Consider the following 19,717-nt stretch of genomic DNA (forward strand, 5'->3'; position numbering starts at 1 on the left):
CGGATCGCTAGTCGGAGTAGTGGAACAAACGATCCTAAGTATGTTAAGCGCATTTCGTTCGTTTCGATACGATACTGGGATCGCCGATAATCGAATCCCTTTTCGTTTGCGCAATTTTCCGTCTTTCGTTGATTCCCATCCTCTCCATTAGATGTTAATGACGAGTTTTTTTTCCAAGTTGCAATGGGAAGATCACGCAAGAAGTGCGCTTGATAAAATATTAATTTGTATTTATCGTTAAACTATTCTGATGTGTTACACGTAATATAAATAACGTTAGAGAATTAGAAGAAAATTTGTAAATGTAATTGTTTAATATAAGTTTTACTCATGCATTTATTGTTTCTGCAATAAGAAATAAATATGATATTCATAATTTAATCATGTGCAAAATTATTTAGGTAACTTAAATCCTTTAAAAAAAAAGATAATGTTTGAATTATTATTACTGTCCAATCGTTTTCGAATAATGACATAAATATTGATAAGAGAGTTACTTGCATTAATTTTAATAACCATAATTTTAATAACCGCTTCGTGTATACAGGTTGATCAACAATCGCGATTACACTAATTGTAAGATTCGTTACCGCAAAAGCGACCACGGAATTGGTTGCTGGGCTACGCGGAGATGGTCCTCAAATTTTAGGCCATCGTCATAGACACTGCAACGAGGCGAGAGTGTGAGGGACGGTGCTCGGTAGAGAAAGGGTGAATGCTTGTATATGCAAGCGCATATAAAGGAGATATTCGATTAGTATGGCATAAATATCGTTTGAAGTGAGGGAATGAGAAATGAGAGAGATAAAGAAATAGAGATATATATATATCGAGAGACAGAGAAGTTGCGGCAAAGAGGACAGGGAGGGGGTGTGATACTTCGCGCCGTTTAATGCATGACAAAATGAGTTTACACTGGCCGGGAAGTGGGATAGCAACGGGGTTGGTGGGACACATAGTGGGAGAGTTCGGCAGAACAGATATATGATGATGGCAAACGAGACTTGGGGAGGAAGGGAAAAGTAGGAGGTCGGGAGGTAGATTCGACTGCATAGGCGACTTGGAGCGGCGCCAAAGGCAATATGCATTAGCCATCGCGTATTTTGAAATTCAAGCCAAAGCAGATTAAATTCTATGCCGATCCTATGTCCGGCACGTCAATGGTTCTTCACCCGCCATTCTTCCCCCACCAGCCTTGCATCCCCTTGTCCACCCTATATCCTCTCGTGTCGTGTTTGCCGATACATAATGAATGTCGATCCACCGACATGCCTAAGCTTTTATGGTATCTCGACCGACGAACACGCACCGAAATGCGGCTGCCAGGTCAGGTTTTGGTCGCGGGTAATGCGCGCGTAAATTCGCCAATGTACCTAATCGGCTTGATCGAATTAGGCTTGTACGAGAAATTTGCTCCCAAAAAGAGATGCCGACCGCAAGTACGGAGACATTTATGATAAAAGCAACGCGAGTATATGAATTTTTTTTCAATATCTTATATAATTTTCTAAATGTTTCTAAAATAAATTACATTCATAAAAAAAATTACAAAAATAATTTTAAATAAAAGTTAAATGTTTAAGATAGAAATAAATTAAATTAAGGTTTAAGATAAGAATAAATAAAACTGTTGTGTAATTGATGTTACAAAATTTTTAATATCATGACACCATTTTATTTATTTCGATATATTTGATATCTATATAGCTACGGTATTATACGTATGATTATCAAAAAGTAATTAACTTCTTGTAATAATTATTAATAAAATTATAAATAAAAAGTTAATAACATGAAGTTATAGCATGGAGCTTGATTAATATCGATAATAATTGTCATTTTGTTTTGAAGAGATTGTCCACAATGGTGCTTTATGAAGATTCCCGATTAAATTAACGAGCATACCAACGCCTTTCATGACACTTCAATTACCTAACTGGACCTAACCCATCGTATGCGGTTACCGCATAAAGGAAAGGGTCAGGTTTTGGCTATTCTACCAGTTAGCGATTATACCCAGATCAATTTCCTTAAATGTAATAGTTGCATTCCAAGTAATTAACTATAGTAAATTGTGCCGCCAGTTTCTTCCGCAAAATCGTAAAGCTTGGTCTGATAAAACAATAAATAATATCGTTAGCATTCATTATATTTTAATTATTATAACGTATCATCGTACGTGTATCAGCTTTAATTTTAAGATATGAAAAACGTGAAACTTAATATAATTTCTAATTATTTGCGGAATTACATAAAGGAACACAAAATAATTCGCAAAAATTATTTCAAGTACAAAAAAAACATTACTACATCTGTGCATTCGTGCATGCAATGTTTGATTAATATACGTTTAATGTTCGTGACGTATGCTAACGTTAATGTAGTTTATACTCTATACCGTCGCAAAAAATACTTGCTTATCAAACTATGATTGAACGAAGTATATTCTTAGTAGGCTTGTTTTATACGTTAATTTACGATGTAGTTCTTTTTACGCAGCAGTTTCTTTAATACATATTTATGATGCATAAACGTGTGAAAGCATTAAAGGATGTCAGTCCGAATTTATGGTAACATATGCACTATATGCAGTAAGATATGTAATTCGTAAATCGACATCTCCGAGCACGTTAAAACAGGCTATTCTGCAATGAGCAATCAATCATTCATCCACAAAGAGCTTTTCCGATTTTGACCGTCATTGACAAGCTTTTATGGTAAATCTCAATGTCAGGGGAAACGTGTGGCCGATGATTTATATCCGCGCTGATTTCGGTCGTTTTGGCCGGTTTGGTTATTGGAACCTAAATCAGTTCCGTGTGTCAAATCGCTTGACTTATTAGTAATTGCGTTATAGGGATAACAAATTATAGATTTTGGAATAGCAAACAATATATCCGCGGTGGCGGTGGCTCGTGCCGGAAAGTCCGATTCGTACTGTGCAATTCCGAATGCAACTGCTCCCTAGCTGTCAATCCCCGTCCTTTCTTCGCCTACCTCCTGTTTCTCACAAAACCCCGCCTATCTACCCCGCGGTCCCTCGTTCCATTCGACGAAGATTAAGTGGTTTTCGGGCCTTGCGGGCGTGAACAATACCGGAGATATCGTAGATACAATCGAGCAGTTGAAATTCATTCCGCATGCGGCGCGAGTGCGATAGATATATGATGAGTGATAAATTATAGCAGCACATGAATGACAGCGAGACAAAGTAGGTGCATCTTGCAAGAGTTTTCCTTCGCCGCTCGCTGTTTGCGAGTATCTTAATTTTCAATGTTCTGTTCCCGAAACGTATTAACAAACTCAGAGCAATTCCGTGAATAAATTGGTCAACCAACAATCATTTATCTATCTTTAATCTACTTTGACCCATGCATCCATTTTAGGACAACGGATTTGTATACGAATCGTAACATTTATCCGCAATTTCTATGTTGTTAACTTGATAAATTTAAATTTAATTTTCACAAATCCGTTACCCCAATATAAAATAAAAGACAATTTGACTCACTGATACGATGCGCAGCAGCGGAGTTGTAAACTGCATTAGTAACTACGTTGAACTGTAAAATAGAAACGTAAATCGAAGTTATATATTACGTGCTCAAAGTAATTAATATTTCTATAAAAATAATTTTATTTATCTCTCTTTCTTTAAATAACTATTTAATAAAGTAATTTTTAATTTTCAAAAATATCTTTTTTTTTATATATTACACATCTTATCAAAGTTTATAAATATAACAGCTTTTTTCTCTAGCTCTCACTTTAACCTTTCAAATAAATGACTTAAATAGACAATTAACTTTTTAAGTGACAATTTATAAAAAGTAAGTTACTCACCTCATCGTTGCTCCGCCGTCACTCGATGACTCCCAGACCCCTTCTTCCTCTCGCAATCTGATTCGTTGTATGGTACTCACTCGCGAAAATTCACTCGCGAAAACTTATGGTTAATTCGCACGAGCGTACTAATTACTATAATTACGACACTCCGCGTTATACGATATGTACTACGTTATACGATTGTCGAATGCTATACCTGTAACAGATATATTGAACATTTAAATTAATTACTATCTTACGTTACGACATAAGAAAATTAATATACGAATTAAAAAGAAGTTGGCAGAGAACTTGGAATACGCACAATATACAAGAATCGGAAAATATATTCCGCTTTGCCTATACGCGCGATAAAACTTTGATCAAATAAATCTCTCGAGATACTGCAATGATATTATTAAACCAATACATTATGGTTTTTGGTTGAGTTACTCGATCTGTCGATTCGTACTCATTTACCATTAAATGACGGGCAACTCAAGAGACACGGTAGTGTCTCACGCCAAGTACACGTGAAGCGAGACCGCACCGTGACTCTTTTACGCGAACGCAGTTGCACGAGTTGCAAGTACCCGAGATTTTGAGATTTCAATAACGAATAAACGGATTAAGTTCTAAGTAGGCTTGATCGGTATGCTTCGGTTTGAATTATATGTAATAAAAAGTGTTTTTATTTTTCCGCTATTACATCAACGAGAAGGTCAAAGACGCGAAAATTTATTATTACTTGTTCATAAGCAACGATCGCGTTTACGTCTTCTGATACTTGCCACGACGACGAAGAGAAATGAGTCATGCAGAGAGTCTCGCGGAGCGGCCTACTTGCCCGAATGACCTATATGTGAACTTAGCACCCGACTTTCATAAAAAAAAACCGAGCGTAATCGAATGCACATACGAAAAAATTTTTTTATGAAAGTCGGGTGCTAAGTTCACATAGGTGCCCGAATGTACCGCGCGAACGATAACACAGCGCGCGGTACGTAGACAAATGCTGAACACACAATCGTTACAAAATATTTAATGTATTATAAAATAAAGGCATGCCGTATGTTATATATACTCTGTTTTCCAAAATAATTTCGATAAGTGGGTTATTGTCGCACTTTGAGCTTTGTTTTCAGAATTTGTTAGCATTGTCTGAAATAATTATTAATTATTCTCAGTCGAAAACGTTACGAAAGCTTAACAGAGATATATTTATTTAAATTGTAATTCGACAAACATACATATGATATTATAGATCTATTATATTTATTTTTGCGTATTAAACATTTCTCGCAAAAGAAAACAAAAATATTACAAAACACCGACATTTTTATAATTATTGGGTTGTTATGTTTGTGAATAATTATTAAATTGGTTTTATTATATGCAAAATTAAATTTTAACAATATGTAATTTGTAAGTATATAACCCGGAATTTATTTTCTTTAAATTTTACTTTAATTTAGTTAAATTTTTGGCTAATCTCTCTAAAAAGGATATTAAAATAAAAAATTGGAAATGGAAGTATATAACTTTATGTTACAATAGGAATAAAAAATAAAACTATACTGCGATTGTATAATGTTAAAATAATATTTTTCTTAAGAATAAATTTTAAATATTGTATGAAACTGCTATCTCTTTTTAAATGGTTGATATATTTATCTTTTTATCTCTAGCTTTAACTAATTTATTATGCATATTGCATCGTTTTTCGTTTTGTAACTATGTAGCATATTCAAAAGTGGGTCATAGTATATACGAAATTTATTGTTAATAGAAATTGATGAATTATTCGTAAGTGGGTTAAACATTCTACTTATTAGAGTAATTACGGTTATCATTGTGCCTTTTTCGATGGTACGCATTACAGTGTGCAATCATCTACTTTCGCTGTTGATGTAATTGCATAATCATCGTCAAGATTAAGTTAGTCTTCAAAAACTGTATTTCGTCAAAATTACAGCATGTACATTTACGAGATCTTTGCGTATTTAATGTATTTCGCGAAACGATATAGAGATGTTATAAAATACAGACATTTTTAAGTATATTTGCGGTTAATTAGATTTGAAAACAATTATTAAATCTGTGTGTGTTTTGCTATATTAGAGAAATTAAAATTAACAATAGATATATTTTTCTTCCCGCAATCTTAAATATATTTTTTGTCCCGCATTTACTTTTCTTGCACGCTTTAATTATTTTAAACTTAGTCAGATTTTTGGCAAAAAAATCATTAAAAAATTTACATGTCTATCGAGGCCAATAATAGTTATGAAAAGCCCGAAATTGTCCACAGTTTACTATCCAGTGGTTCAAAACAGAAATTGGCGGTTGTGGTAATTACGAGATATTGAATATAGGTCGTTTCCAATAGTCTGACAAGAGTTATTCCGTATTAATCTGTCGGGAAATGCGATTGCCAATCTACCGATGGTTTGGCTTTAGTATAAGTTTAATGTTATACAACGAGCCGCGATCTTGTCTATCAAGAGAAAATAAATGGTACTCAAATATATTGAATCGGTAATAATGTATATATATTTCATATTTTTGTTTATCACATATTATTTTTAAAAAATGCAGGTGTACAACGTAAGATGTACAACGTATTTATCTAAAATTTAAAAGATATAAAAAAAATATGTGCTATTGACATTATCAAGAATTAATTATCACAGCAATGTAATATTTTACTTATTCCTCTCATCGAATATAAAAACGCAATCGCGTTAATGATCATTGTATGTTTCATCTATAATTTATTGCCAAGTCAGAATCAAATTTCGCTGGAATATTTAAAATTTATAGCATACTATGCACCTTAGATCTCGTTAAAGATTAAACAGCTCTTTCGCATCAGAAAACATCTTTTTTCGCACCTCGTTCTTTTACTTTTATACCTTTCTTTTCTTCCGTTAAAGGGTTGAGCCGTTTGGGAAGAATTGAAAGAACAACTCAGGATCGTTTCTCAGTCCGAAACGTCACGCGAATCACGAATGTGGAACGATCTTCCCAAGAACATCTTCGCAAACTATCTCAAGGGAAAAGACTCTGCCGCAAATGTCAGGCAATAACGCGTTTACATCGGCGCGGGGAGTAACGGTCTCAAATCGACAATGGGTTTGCCGCCGTCGGCAAACGGCAGTTTAATTCAGAACGCCCTGTCGCGGGACGACGATTATCGCGATTGCAGTTTCTAATTATCATCATTGAGCCACCGACAAAGCAAACCGAGTGAAAATACGAATTAGATCAACGAAGTGTAGCGGAAACGTAATGGAACGTTTGCGGTATGCAAAATTTGGGAATTCTCTCTCGAAATCGCTCGCGGCGGCACCGTTACGGCAACATTTGTTTGAACAACCGCATAAATTATCTCTGTTAATTTTTCGTAATTAATGATCGCAAATATATCAGCAGTTAACAATGATAACTGGCGATCGCGCGGTTCTTGCGTGAGTTTGAATTTTAGTATTTATCTTGTAAATCGATGATTGATGGCGATTCATGAACTATTCCGTTTCTGACAGAACATAAATTTTGTACGACTCGTTATACTTAATGCCCGTATATTGACGATCGACATCCGTCAAATTGTAATCGGTTGCTGATGGAAAAGATGTAGGCGCATAATCAACCTTTGTCCTCAAAACGTTCGCAATAATCGAAATTTAATTCAATAACGATACAACGTGTTTTCTCTGAGGGCCCTACAGTTATTCATTTCATGTCACGATGCTTTAATTGGAAAAACATTTTAATTGTGATATGGTTTTATTTTGTTGATTATCGGATTTCTCTGCCTGACCCGCATTGATTAAAATATCACAATAATTATTTAAAAAAGCATGGCATGTATGTATATAACGTCATATATAGTGATAAAATGTAAGAACTAATACGATACATAATGATAAATAAACTCGCAAATCTCTAATTAATTGAGATTTACAAGTCTTTCTCTGCAATTTTTGATGTTTCAAACGTATTATTAGTCAATTCGCGCACAACAGGACAAATCGCAAAATTCTATCGAGATACATATTTCGTAACGTTGGCACACATACGGCGTTACATGTAAAAATGAGAAGATTGATCGCACGTATAGGTGAGCGGAACGAGGATAACGCTTGCATCGCGAAATCAATATGTCCGTGTGGTCTTTTACCCCATATGCCATTTATTACGCTCTTGTTTGCCGTATATCGTGAGCGCGCAAACGTTAAACCAAACACTCGCCCAAAGGAACATGAACGCGAGGTCAATTTTTTTGCCTCTCAACACTTCTCGCGCGTGCAACCTTTGTGTGGGAACGAAAACGGTAAAAATGCGTGAGGATGCGACGTAAAAGGAAAAAGAGAGAAAGAAAATTGGAAAATATAACTCGCGAAGCCGTTTATCAATGCCATTTTGACAATGGATCTCTTTAGGTTGACAATTTTCGTAAGAAAATTATATATATATATATATATATATATTATATATGCATCGTTATATCTCAAATCTTAATCAAATTTTATTATTCATTATACCAACACTTGTTGAAACTTACGTTATTTTATCTTTTCATAAAAGGAACAAATATAGATGATATAATCTGACAATATTAGAAAAACTGTGCGTTTGCATTACATACAGTAATTTGTGAACAAGACTTGTGATGGTGAAATAAAAATGAAAAGCGAATGTAAAAACCAAGATAAATTTGCACATAGTAAAAAACAGCTAGAATGAAATAACGTAAGAACAAAACTATATTTACACGATCCTGATCGAGAGAAAGACACATAAGTCCCGGTCTACAATAGCTGTTATAAGCCCTAAAGCTTTAAGAAATTGTTTAATCACAGTTGAATTTGAGGAAAATAATTGACTGTGATCGATCAATTTCTTAGGGCTTAGGGCTTAAAACACCTATCGTGGACTAGGACTAATAGTTATTAGTATTCACAATCCGCTTGTATTTCTACATATTTTACTATTTTAAAGATTTAATCTTTTTTTTTTTTCAGATGTCATAAATGCATATGGAGCTTTATTGTAAAAATGTGAATAGTTGGCGTGAATAGTTTTAAATTCCGAGTAAAAACGTGTGCGCCCGTTAACTTGCGCAATTCATTTGGCGGCAAAAACGGAAGGAAAGACGAAACATGCTCTGTAATATCGATGACGATGGCAGTGGTGGGTGTGGCACTGGGAACCTGCACGTAGGGCGCACTCGGGGTGGTTTTGCGGGGGAGGAGGGGGGAGGGAGCACGCGGTGGCACACAGAGGGTGGATTCGAAAAGAATGAAATAACGGATTGGGTCGCGGCCAACTGGCCGCGTTCCAACCAATTCTTAGTCGCTCGGATGCGACTGGGAGTGTATTATGTATACCATTCAGCCGCCTTATATTCGCGGAATCGCCCCGATGCATCCCCATTCAAAATCAAATATTTCTCTGTAGGGTCGCCCCACCGAGAATTTCGGGGCACGAAGAGGATAAAGCGCGCGAAATGAGCGGGTCGATCCAAATAGAACATCTCGTAACATTTTACACTGCGCGTTTATAGCGGAAGTTCGGTACTTTCTAATACCGGCAGATATAAAATATGCACCGCGAAAAAACTTTGATAATACGTTTACAATTTTAATTGGTTATTTTCAAAAAATCGAGCATTTCCTTCTGTCGTAACGATTTTTTAAATTAAATATCTCGAAATAAAATTCCGCATACAGATAAAGCTTCTTGAATGTTCAATCTTACCCGCGCGTGCTTTGTTTCTTTCATTTTTATTGTATCCTGCAACTATACTAACATTATTTAAAAGTCTATAGACTCGTATTTACCATGCAGTTATTTAAATTTACATAGATTTTCTTTCAAAAATGTATCAATTGAAATATTCAGAATGAAATATCTTACAGAAATATGAATAATTCATAAATTCACGGCAATTTGAATTGTGAATAAATTACTACCAAACAATCATCTGTATATATAATTAATTACTAACAGCTATAATCGCTGATGAAATCCATATTCTTGTCCTTCGTACTTAAAGACATTAAACATTTATGATAAAAGTATAAAAATTATAAACATTAAACGTTCATTTCATCGACTACAATTGGCAAGTAATCATCGTGACGATTCGACCATTGGTTTTGGTCCGATTGATCGTCAAGACATATAATCTTTGATACTTATATAATATATATATAAGCATCTCATTTTTAAATAATAATTTATTAAATTAAATTATTAAATTTATTGCGAAAAAAATTTAATAAATAAATAATTAATTATAATAGTTTAATTTAATTTAAATTATTTAAAAATGAGATGCTTATATATATTATATAAGTATCAAAGATATATTAACGTCTTGACGATCAATCGGACCAAAACCAATGGTCGAATCGTCACGATGATTACTTGCCAATTGTAGTCGATGAAATGAACGTTTAATGTTCATTATATCGTTGGCGAATTACGAGAATGTACTTTCGATAAAAATTTTACTTACACAAATTTTACTTAGTCATTTTATCACGTTATGTTATTTATATTATCGCAGGGAAACAATTTATATATATATAACCAATAAATAATAAATTAATAATTATTACTAACTGCACCGTTGTTCCGTTGTCACTAGACGTTTTCGAATCTCTTTCTTCTTTTTCGTTCGTCTCTCTGTTGCCGCGGTTCTTCGTGGCACCTTCCATTGGCTCACACGCTAAAATTAAACATTAACCAATTAATTACCAGCACAAACTGATTACCAGAATGTCATGTTCACGCGCGCGCTACTTTGTGCGGCACTCTCGATTTGATCGCGCATTTTACTGCGTTTTACGAGACGGAGAAATATGTCGCAAAACGTCCGAAGCTAGGTAACAATAAGATCCGCGACGTCACGCGAACACCGCGAGCTCCGGCAACGACGGATTTGAAAATCGTACGGCTTACTTCACGCGACATTCGCCACGGCAATGTTATACCTGTTGCTCCCAGCTCTAATACCTCCGTATACTTTCTGCATTTCAAATAATGTACGATTACAATTTAGAGCCGTTATTATCTTGTATTATAATATGAGAGAATAAATAAACACAGAGAGAGAGAGAGAGAGAGAGAGAGAGAGAGAGAGAGAGAGAGAGAGAGAGAGAGAGAGAGAGAGAGAGAGAGAGAGAGAGAAGAGAAGAGAGAAGAGCATTCGCACAGAGTACGATGGTCAAAAATGCGTTACGTCGTTTTGCCGACTTCGTGCGCGATAAATTTGGATTCCTATCAATTTCGCGAGACAGCTAAATACGTCATGGCTTTTCATTATTCGATCTGTCAATTCGTATTACTCCAATATATCCGCGGAATCCGCTTCATTTCAACTCAAAAATAACGAGTACGTTAGATGGGATAGTCAAGGCGCGACACGCGAGACGTAATACTCGACTTCGATATACTTTATATAATTCTCGATCTCTATCGCTTTCCACTCTAAACGAATTCAATCATACGAGACACTTAACCTAGCATTACGATAAACAACCATCGCGTTACGCTCGCTGAGTGCGGGCTGACGATCAACCGTTTCGATATGTGCTTACGAGGCGTTGATTGTCAGAGTTGAACACACGCGAGTTCATTAATATTACTTGGAAGCAACGCTCGCGCTTGCGTCTCCCGACACCTGCCACGACGACGTTCCGAGGAGAAATGAGAAATGGTTGAAGGGGGGAGGGGAGAGCGTCCGCGAGCGTCCCGCGGCGCGGGGGAGTGGGGGGGAGTACCTTTCCCCGAAAGTCATCGCGCGAGTGACGACACAGCGCGCGGTATGCCCGATGCCGCACGCCGCACACAGGCAAATATACCGAGCGTCGCGTGCCAACCGTTACGAAATATTTATAATCTTTGACCATTATGGCTGCAGGCTGCGTTCCGATATTCACCGCCAGTACGGAAAATTTATAATATGTACTTACTTACGTGACTCAAAACTCAAACTATACATATTTTTAGTATATCATATAGGCAGTGAATATCGGAACGCAGTTTATAGAAGTATGAACTGCCAGTGGCGAACTTCAGAGTTTCAAACCCGTAGCCAAAAGATGTGTCGCACGTCGCACCATCGATCAATTGAGGAATACGAGAACTAAAGTTCCATCACTTTTCGGGTATTTTATTTGATGAATCAATTCTGTAAGAGTGACTTTTTTATATTTATCGAAAGAATTATCTCTCTAATTTATGGCTGAACGACAAAGAATATAAAGAGTAAATAAACTTTTTTGCGAAACATTTGTTCGTAAGTAAGAGTTGAAAAGAAATTTATTTATTTATGTGTCTGCGAGCAAGTATATAAAAGAGAAATTATTTTATAAGATATGCTTTTTATGCTAAAAATAAAACGACGCAGGAAAGCGTCTTATTAGATTTTTTGCAATACTCTGTAAGTTGGTTGTTTTTTAAAACACTGTTAAAAAGAGTTTTAGTATCGTAAAAGCTAGCATTATTTAAAAAAAAAAAAAATTAAATATATTTATATATTATAATATATTTTATATATAATATATATCATATACACATAAAGTAAAGGCACGTCAAATATTATATTGCTCACGCACGACTATCATAATTAATAGTCGATATAATTAGTCCATTATATATATATATATATATATATATATATAATCATTAACAAATATAAATATATTAGCTATTTATTTTGCAAGCGCTTTACACACGCGATTTATTCATAGAAATAAATTTATATTTTGCTTCGAATTTTTCGGATATATTCAGGTGTACTGCGCTTTGAATTTTTCGCTTATTTTAGATAAACATTACACATTGATTCGAGTTTAATTAATGATTAATTACGTCATTAATAAGGACGGCTATATATAGGACCGTTTTAATATTTGTCAATCGCGTGGCATAAATTCGGCATTTATATATATATCGTGATTTGTCCAAACTCTCTGCTGTTTGGAATTATGTTTGTAATTTGCGAAATTTGCGAATGTCGAACGAATCATATAGAGTTTCGTATATTTCCGTGATTATATTTCGATGGGTCCGATGGGATTCAGAATGTATACAATAGTATACAATAAAACGAGCATCGCATGTGATTAACATCAAGAGTGCTTTGCAAAGTACCTTGCGATTATTCAGTTCGCGTGTTAATATACGCACGATAAAATTAATCCTGTTTTCGCGCGTATTATATATTAACGAATAAATTTGAGAAGAGAAAAGGAGACAAACCCCTGAAAGTCATCGGACGACGACAGAACAATGATAGAGTGAGCAAATTATTTATTACTTTATTATTTGCAGAATTCATTAATTATATAACTATTATATCTGCGGAAAACGATTGTTCTTTTAAATGTTAATTATTCTAAATCTATTATAACTTATATATAAGAGAAAAGAGATTATTGAATTTTGCAAACGAGTTTTTATACAACTTTCGCGTAATTCTTATATCACATTCTTAAAGTTTTATATTTCGTTATTTGAGAACTTTTTCGAGTGATAAAAATACAAAAATGTAAAAGCGTTCTGTGTAGTTTGGCGCCATTCAAAAGTCAGTACAACTTTTGCACTATGTCGACGCTTTATTGCCTCTTTGCAATATATTGAGCTCATAATCGCACATCTGAGCGATTTTCATTCATGATTACACTTTCTTTTGCACGCGGTAGCTTGAAGCTCCCTAAGGAGCGAACGGTAAGAATGAGGGATGATCGTAACGTATTTGAGAATGAGTAAATCGATTTTTAGGAACCTCGTGACCGTTTCATTAAGAATTCCAGAACGGTACTCAAGACGTTGCAATTCTGATAACGGATTCATTCTTAGGATAAGTAATACGGTACACGTGGGAGAGCATCGGGCAAATTCGATGTCATCGATGTAAAGAAAGAGGATTCAACAGTCGTTTTGGGCTTTGAGACAATTTACCATTTTTTGTAAATTTTCTATATAATTAAACATGGCTCAATTTACTGTCTACTGTGGTTTATAACATCGTTACGTAAACAATTGTACAAATAAGGATTTAATTAATTGCAGGACAAAATTAGTTGTACAAAAGTTTTAATCTGTTGAGGTAATTGTACCCTTCGGTGCTATTAATTAGTTGCCTGTGTAACTGTCATTATTATTGTTTAATAAATTCCATAAACGGGTCTTTAGTAATTAAAGATCGAGTCCTTTTGTCGCAATGAAATTATGTTTGTAGAACATAAAACAACATTGTTAAGTAAATGCGGTAAGTCGCGAGAAAAATTATTAGATAGATAATCAATATTTAATTGCAGATTTTAAAAAGATTACAGATTTATATTGGCAATAAAAAAATAATTGTCAACAATTTGCGATTGCTGTAAAAAATTTGCAAAATTGTATTTAAATATAATTTCTCGTTGAAAATTGTATTATTCTCTGGTGTTACGCGGAAGAGATAGGAAAGATGCGCGGTGACGCCCCGAGAATAAACTTGTCTCGATTCTTGGTAACTTCGTGACGATTTCATTAAGTATTCGCGGAGAATCTGAGGTTACCTTTTCCCATTATTAAGTGGAGCACACCTTGAAGTTACTGAAGGATATAGTCGAAGCTTTCCACTTACAAAATCTTTTCTTTTTATGCAAGATTACATAGGATAGTATTGTCATCTGATTTAAATTACAAATTTTAGCACAAGCGAAATAAAAACTTAAAGCTCTCGTGTTTATGATTATTACTTGAATCTCGTCTCACGACTGTATTATGTAAATTATTCAGAATGGAGTTTTATATCACGAAATGCAAATGATTTAAAAATCTCATTTTTAAACGTAAAGTAAAAATCATGCGAGCTTACGTTGAGTTGAGAAACGAAATAATTAATTGTAAAACCTGAAAACGTGAAACTTTAAATCAGATTGTCATACTTCTAAATGTTATTATAAATTCTAAATTATTACCTTTTTATATAATACATTTTTATATTCTAAAATTCTAAATAACAACAACAGATAATTATCTTGTATATTGATCAAAATATAATAAACGCATTTCAATCAATTTTGTTAAAACTCGAAGAGCGCATCAGTGATATATATCAGCAATAAGTCAGTCATACATAAAAAATAAAAATTTTATTTCTTTTAACTAATGTACGCATGCACGCTTTGTATAATGTTTCAGATAAAATAGAACAATGTGAAAAATAGTGACACATTAGAGATATAATGTAATTTAATCGTTAAGGAATCCCAAATTATAATTTTATTCTCTTTTGTTCTCATAATAATATTCACGTTCTCACGAAAAACCGTGAAGTGAATAACGAGCCGACGAAGAATTTTAATAATGAAAAGGAGAAATTTCCTTTGTATTACTTTTACAAATAATGCAGATTTCGGTTTATTTGAGAATATATAAAAATGATGCAATGCAAACTCTATACGGCGATGTTAAAAAGCTTGAACCTCGAGACTTCTGCAGGGAGTATTTCCCTTATTATTGTGTAGATCTTTCTCGTTATCACACAAGGCACGCACTCAAAGTAGAATATTCTATTTTGTAGGATGTAACGTGGCCGCAGCGCACCATCCCTTTCTGCAAATATTTTCTCCAAGCTCGTGAACTCGTGTACGCCTGATTAAATAAAGAAAATGGATACGGCATATTATCGGGAAACTAAGTCCGGCATAATAGAATTTTCCCTTTGTCCTGATGAAGATAAAGGCCAGTTCTCTACTTAATATACAATTTACTTAATTAATCTCTCCCAACTTTAACGTTATTACATATTTGTCTAATTATTATTTTTATGTGTCAAACTAATTATCTAAAATAAATTTCTCTACCTGGGATTCTAACAATAAGTGTAAGACTAATCGCATTTTCGTACGTAAGCTTTAATTGGGATTTAATAAATCAAACATGGAGTGGGCTTCATTTTTTTATTATCTATTATTATTACCACGTCAATTTAAAAATTCGTTTCAATAGGCAACCACCGTTTAACATTTTCTGCTGTAAGATCTTATTTGCATTATTAAATGAGTGGAAAGCCAGCCATAAGCAAGAATCCTTAAGAAATTTTAAACTTCTGGATAACTCTAAGCCAGAAGAGTAATCAAGCCGCGGATTAAAGGGTCACATGATGAAAAAGAATTTAATTAAGCTATCCCATCTCGGATCAGTATCCCTTGCGTAACTTGGTATAGTTACCGTTTCTTTTTTGCATCATTGCGGTCAGAAAAAGGTCTTTAACAAATAAAAATTTACTGCAGCGATAAGTAGTACAACACGATTCGATTCGAGAAAATATCTTGATACCATTCGAAAATTTTGCCATTTTTAGAAGAGTTAATTTTAAAGATGTCAAACTTACATTATACAATGTTTTATTGGGAGAAAATTGTTCTGCAAAACTTTGAAAAATAAGAATTTATATTTCAGTATTGATATATTAACAAATTTAAACATCAAGTTTAAGCATTATGGTTTTTTATAAACTATTATTATGTAAAGATATTCTGGTTATGTAATATTGCAAAAAATATTAAATTAAACAATTAAAAGCTTGCATATTGATTCTTATTAAAATTTGAAAATTGACATTTGCAGATTTTTTTACACGAGAAAGTTGCAAAAATAAGTATCGCGTCAATTCGCGTCCGAGTACATGTAAAAAGTTGGCGTTTGTTCTTGTTAGTTAACGCAAATGGAACGGAATCGAACGGGGTGTAAGACAAGTGAGGTAGGACGTCAAAGGCCTGATGGGGTAGACTCGTCCATAATTAGCTCCCGTTAGTCTATTCGAGTCTGCTTTAACGCGATGCTACTGAGATTTAATCGTTTGTGTCGTAAGTTGCATTGAATCCAAGTGGTTATACGAGAATTCGTTTTTATAAAAACATCTCAAACAATTACGGATAATATAACCAGAGAACACTTTTTTTTTCTCTATAGATTTCTGTGAATACGTTATCTAAATATTTTTTGTAAATAATAATTTAATTTATTTACTAATATTATTAATTTATACTTTAATATTAATTTACATGCATAGACGCACTTAAGATTTCTCTTAAATATAAATTGTTATGTTAATATATTATTAATAAATTAAGTAGATAAATGCTAAAGTAGGTATACATATATTATCAGTAAATAGATAACTCTTAGTACATTAGGACAATCAGAAACCTGTTAATCGGTTTAGTTAATCTGATTTGTGTATAGAATGCTAAATTCTTCTTATGTTAACGCATATAGAAGATTTATCGTTGCTCAAATCAGTTTATTCGAACCTATTTTTACATTTTCAGTATGCAGTTGTGGGGTAACGCAAAAACTCGACCATAATCTTTTATACATATAGAGTTTGGATTTTTCGTAGAAATTTCAAGAATACGCTTAAATTTTGAAGAATATCGCTATACAAGTAACGCTTTTAAGAGAGTAAACATTTGCCTTTGCGGTAATTTATTTTACTGCGCGAGATGTCAAGATATACTGCACACTTAAATGCTACTCTGTAGTTACGATGGCAGTTTATTCTTATGGCGGCCGTTTATTATCAACATATTTTCTAAACGTGTACAGCAAAATTCCGTCACGGTGATTGATCATTAATACCACGATATTTAATAAATCTAGATCAACATGCCAATGTCTGTATGAGTAATTTGATACATTAACGAAATTTTAAAGCAGATATATATATATATATATTTGGCTCTATTAAAAAAGTTTATTTGAATTTAATACCAATGTACGAAATGATTTATTTATAACTAAAATTATATTATTATAGATTGGTATTTTTACAGTTCTTTGCTCACTATCTTATTTAATAATTTTCGATTTACACTATTTCGTTCTCACTATATAATTCTATAGAACTTTAATTAAATTAGAATGAATTTAAAAATTAGAATTATATTATTTTATTAATGATAATTTTAAAATAGAAGTGAGTGAGCAAAAATGGGTTAATACAAATTATAAAAGAGTAGGTTGTTATTGCTTGCCGTCGTGAAGGAGAGCAACATTCGGGACAACTGAATTATTCCTAAATTATTACAGGGAAGAAATAAACTGACGGGTTTACTTCGGGGACATCAGTGCGTTGGTATTAGATTCTGCTCACGTGTTCCCCAATATTGTTTAGTCTCCTGAGTAAAGAAAGATAGACGTCCCACCGAAGTTTACGTTCTCAATCACGAAAATTGTACAACATAATAGAATTAAAAAAACGATTATTACAATTGTGATAGACTAAAATTACGTTAATAGTGAAAAAGATACTTCTGTGTATTTAGAAAATAAGTAATAAAAGTAATAAAAAATATAAAAAAAAAAAAAAAAAAACAGAAAAAGATATAAAATAGTTTGCTTGGAAAATAAATAAACGCAAACTAGTCCTTATTAATTTGAAACTATTTCTGCCTTACGTAGTTTAATTTAAATAAATCTTAGCAAAATACTTATATTTATAATTTCAATTTTAATTAAATGTATGACTAAATATATGCAATTTCACAGTTCTCTAAACAAAGCGAAAAAATTCAAGCGTTTTGTTTAAGAATTTAGAAATCAATTAATCTTTAATTTTTACCATATCAAATTTGCCGATTATAAGTATAGGCTCACATTCGAATGTCAAAAACTTAACGTGATTGTTCGTTGCAGCGCCGACGAAGGCTTCGACGGCACTTATCCGACGAACGTCGTCGTAAAGAACAATGGGACCTGCTTGTACGTGCCGCCCGGTATATTCAAGAGCACTTGCAAGATAGACATTACCTGGTTTCCGTTCGACGACCAGCGCTGCGAGATGAAATTCGGTTCCTGGACGTACGACGGCTTTCAGGTGAGCATAGGGGATAGGCATTACGGAATTGGGTCAACCAATCGTCGTCGTTTCCCCGATCCATCCTGTCCCGATGTTCGCTTCTTCGGGACAGACATCGAATTTACGAATTTTCCAATCTGTCGGAAGCACGTCGGTACTTCTCGACGGTATGGTTTCGAGACCCGGAAATAATTCAAAGCAGCGGCATCGAGTAGTTTGATTAGTGCCCGTGAACGTGAGAAAAATACAGACAAACAGACGGCCAGAGAGAGTGAGAAAGAGGGAGGAAAAAGAGGGACAGAGAAAAAAAATCTTCACCGTTAGTCAATGTAAGATTCGCTTGTGAGAACGATTCGTGAAATTCCTAAGAACGGAGCTTTGAGTAAAGTACTCTCCGATCGCGTATAATGGAGGAGCATTTTCTACCATCTCCGATGCAAATTGGAATTGCGCTCGTTTTTATCTGTGAACGGTATTGAATAATTATTTATTTAACTAAAGCGACAAAAGTTTGTGTGAAGTAATTCCATAAATATATGGATTATTTATAAAACACTGATCTTTTTATTGTAAAATATAATTAAATGCCACATATTTATGTCAGTTTTGTTTTAGCTTTAAATATCTTGATATTTATCTCTTTCGCAAAATTCCATTAAAAGACAGCCTACATAAAATTAAATTAAATCTTCTTCATTTTCGTTTGTTTACTTTTAGATTTTTAACTGCTAATCGGTCACAGTTTGAAAAACCATTTAAATATCAAGTTTGAATATCAAGATCTTTTTGCGTTTGGACATCATTTTTGTTGAAAACTAATTATTTTAATCTTTAAATAACAAATCTGTTATCAAACGACTTGTATAAGAAATACATTTAATAAACTTTTTTAAAATTACAAGATATAATTATAATTAAATATAATAATAATAATAAATTGAAGACATAAAAAATGCATTCACACAAATTTCTAATTCTTTATTATTTTATATCTTATCAATTTTATCGCAAGTTTTTAAA

The 19,717-nt window shown here is 33.5% G+C and overlaps 1 protein-coding gene and 1 long non-coding RNA gene across 5 annotated transcripts in view; one reads left to right on the forward strand and one right to left on the reverse strand.

Moving 5' to 3' along the window:
* LOC143897324 (uncharacterized) overlaps nt 1-11,530 on the reverse strand; it is a 164,980-nt gene extending 153,450 nt beyond the window's left edge. Inside the window, exons 1-4 of one of the 2 annotated variants that reach the window (XR_013256899.1) lie at nt 11,484-11,530; nt 10,459-10,564; nt 3,844-4,042; nt 3,512-3,563 (exon numbers count right to left, since the gene is read on the reverse strand). This is a non-coding gene — a long non-coding RNA (uncharacterized LOC143897324). Of the gene's footprint in view, nt 1-3,511; nt 3,564-3,843; nt 4,043-10,458; nt 10,565-11,435 lie in introns of both variants that reach the window. The other variant, XR_013256898.1, reaches the window with a different exon arrangement.
* The window catches only part of Nachra7 (nicotinic acetylcholine receptor alpha7 subunit), a 194,668-nt gene that overhangs the window by 154,935 nt on the left and 20,016 nt on the right, over nt 1-19,717 (forward strand). For all 3 annotated transcript variants that reach the window (XR_013256897.1, XM_077405908.1, XM_077405909.1), the window contains one exon: nt 18,535-18,715. Coding sequence is in view for 2 of the 3 variants with exons in the window: in XM_077405908.1 (XP_077262034.1) it covers nt 18,535-18,715 (181 nt within the window). In the remaining variant the exon portion in view is untranslated. The remainder of the gene's footprint in view (nt 1-18,534; nt 18,716-19,717) is intronic.

This window comes from Temnothorax americanus, unplaced genomic scaffold, assembly GCF_048541705.1.
Source record: "Temnothorax americanus isolate GAGA-0224 unplaced genomic scaffold, ASM4854170v1 Scaffold20, whole genome shotgun sequence".
Lineage (NCBI taxonomy): Eukaryota > Metazoa > Arthropoda > Insecta > Hymenoptera > Formicidae > Temnothorax > Temnothorax americanus.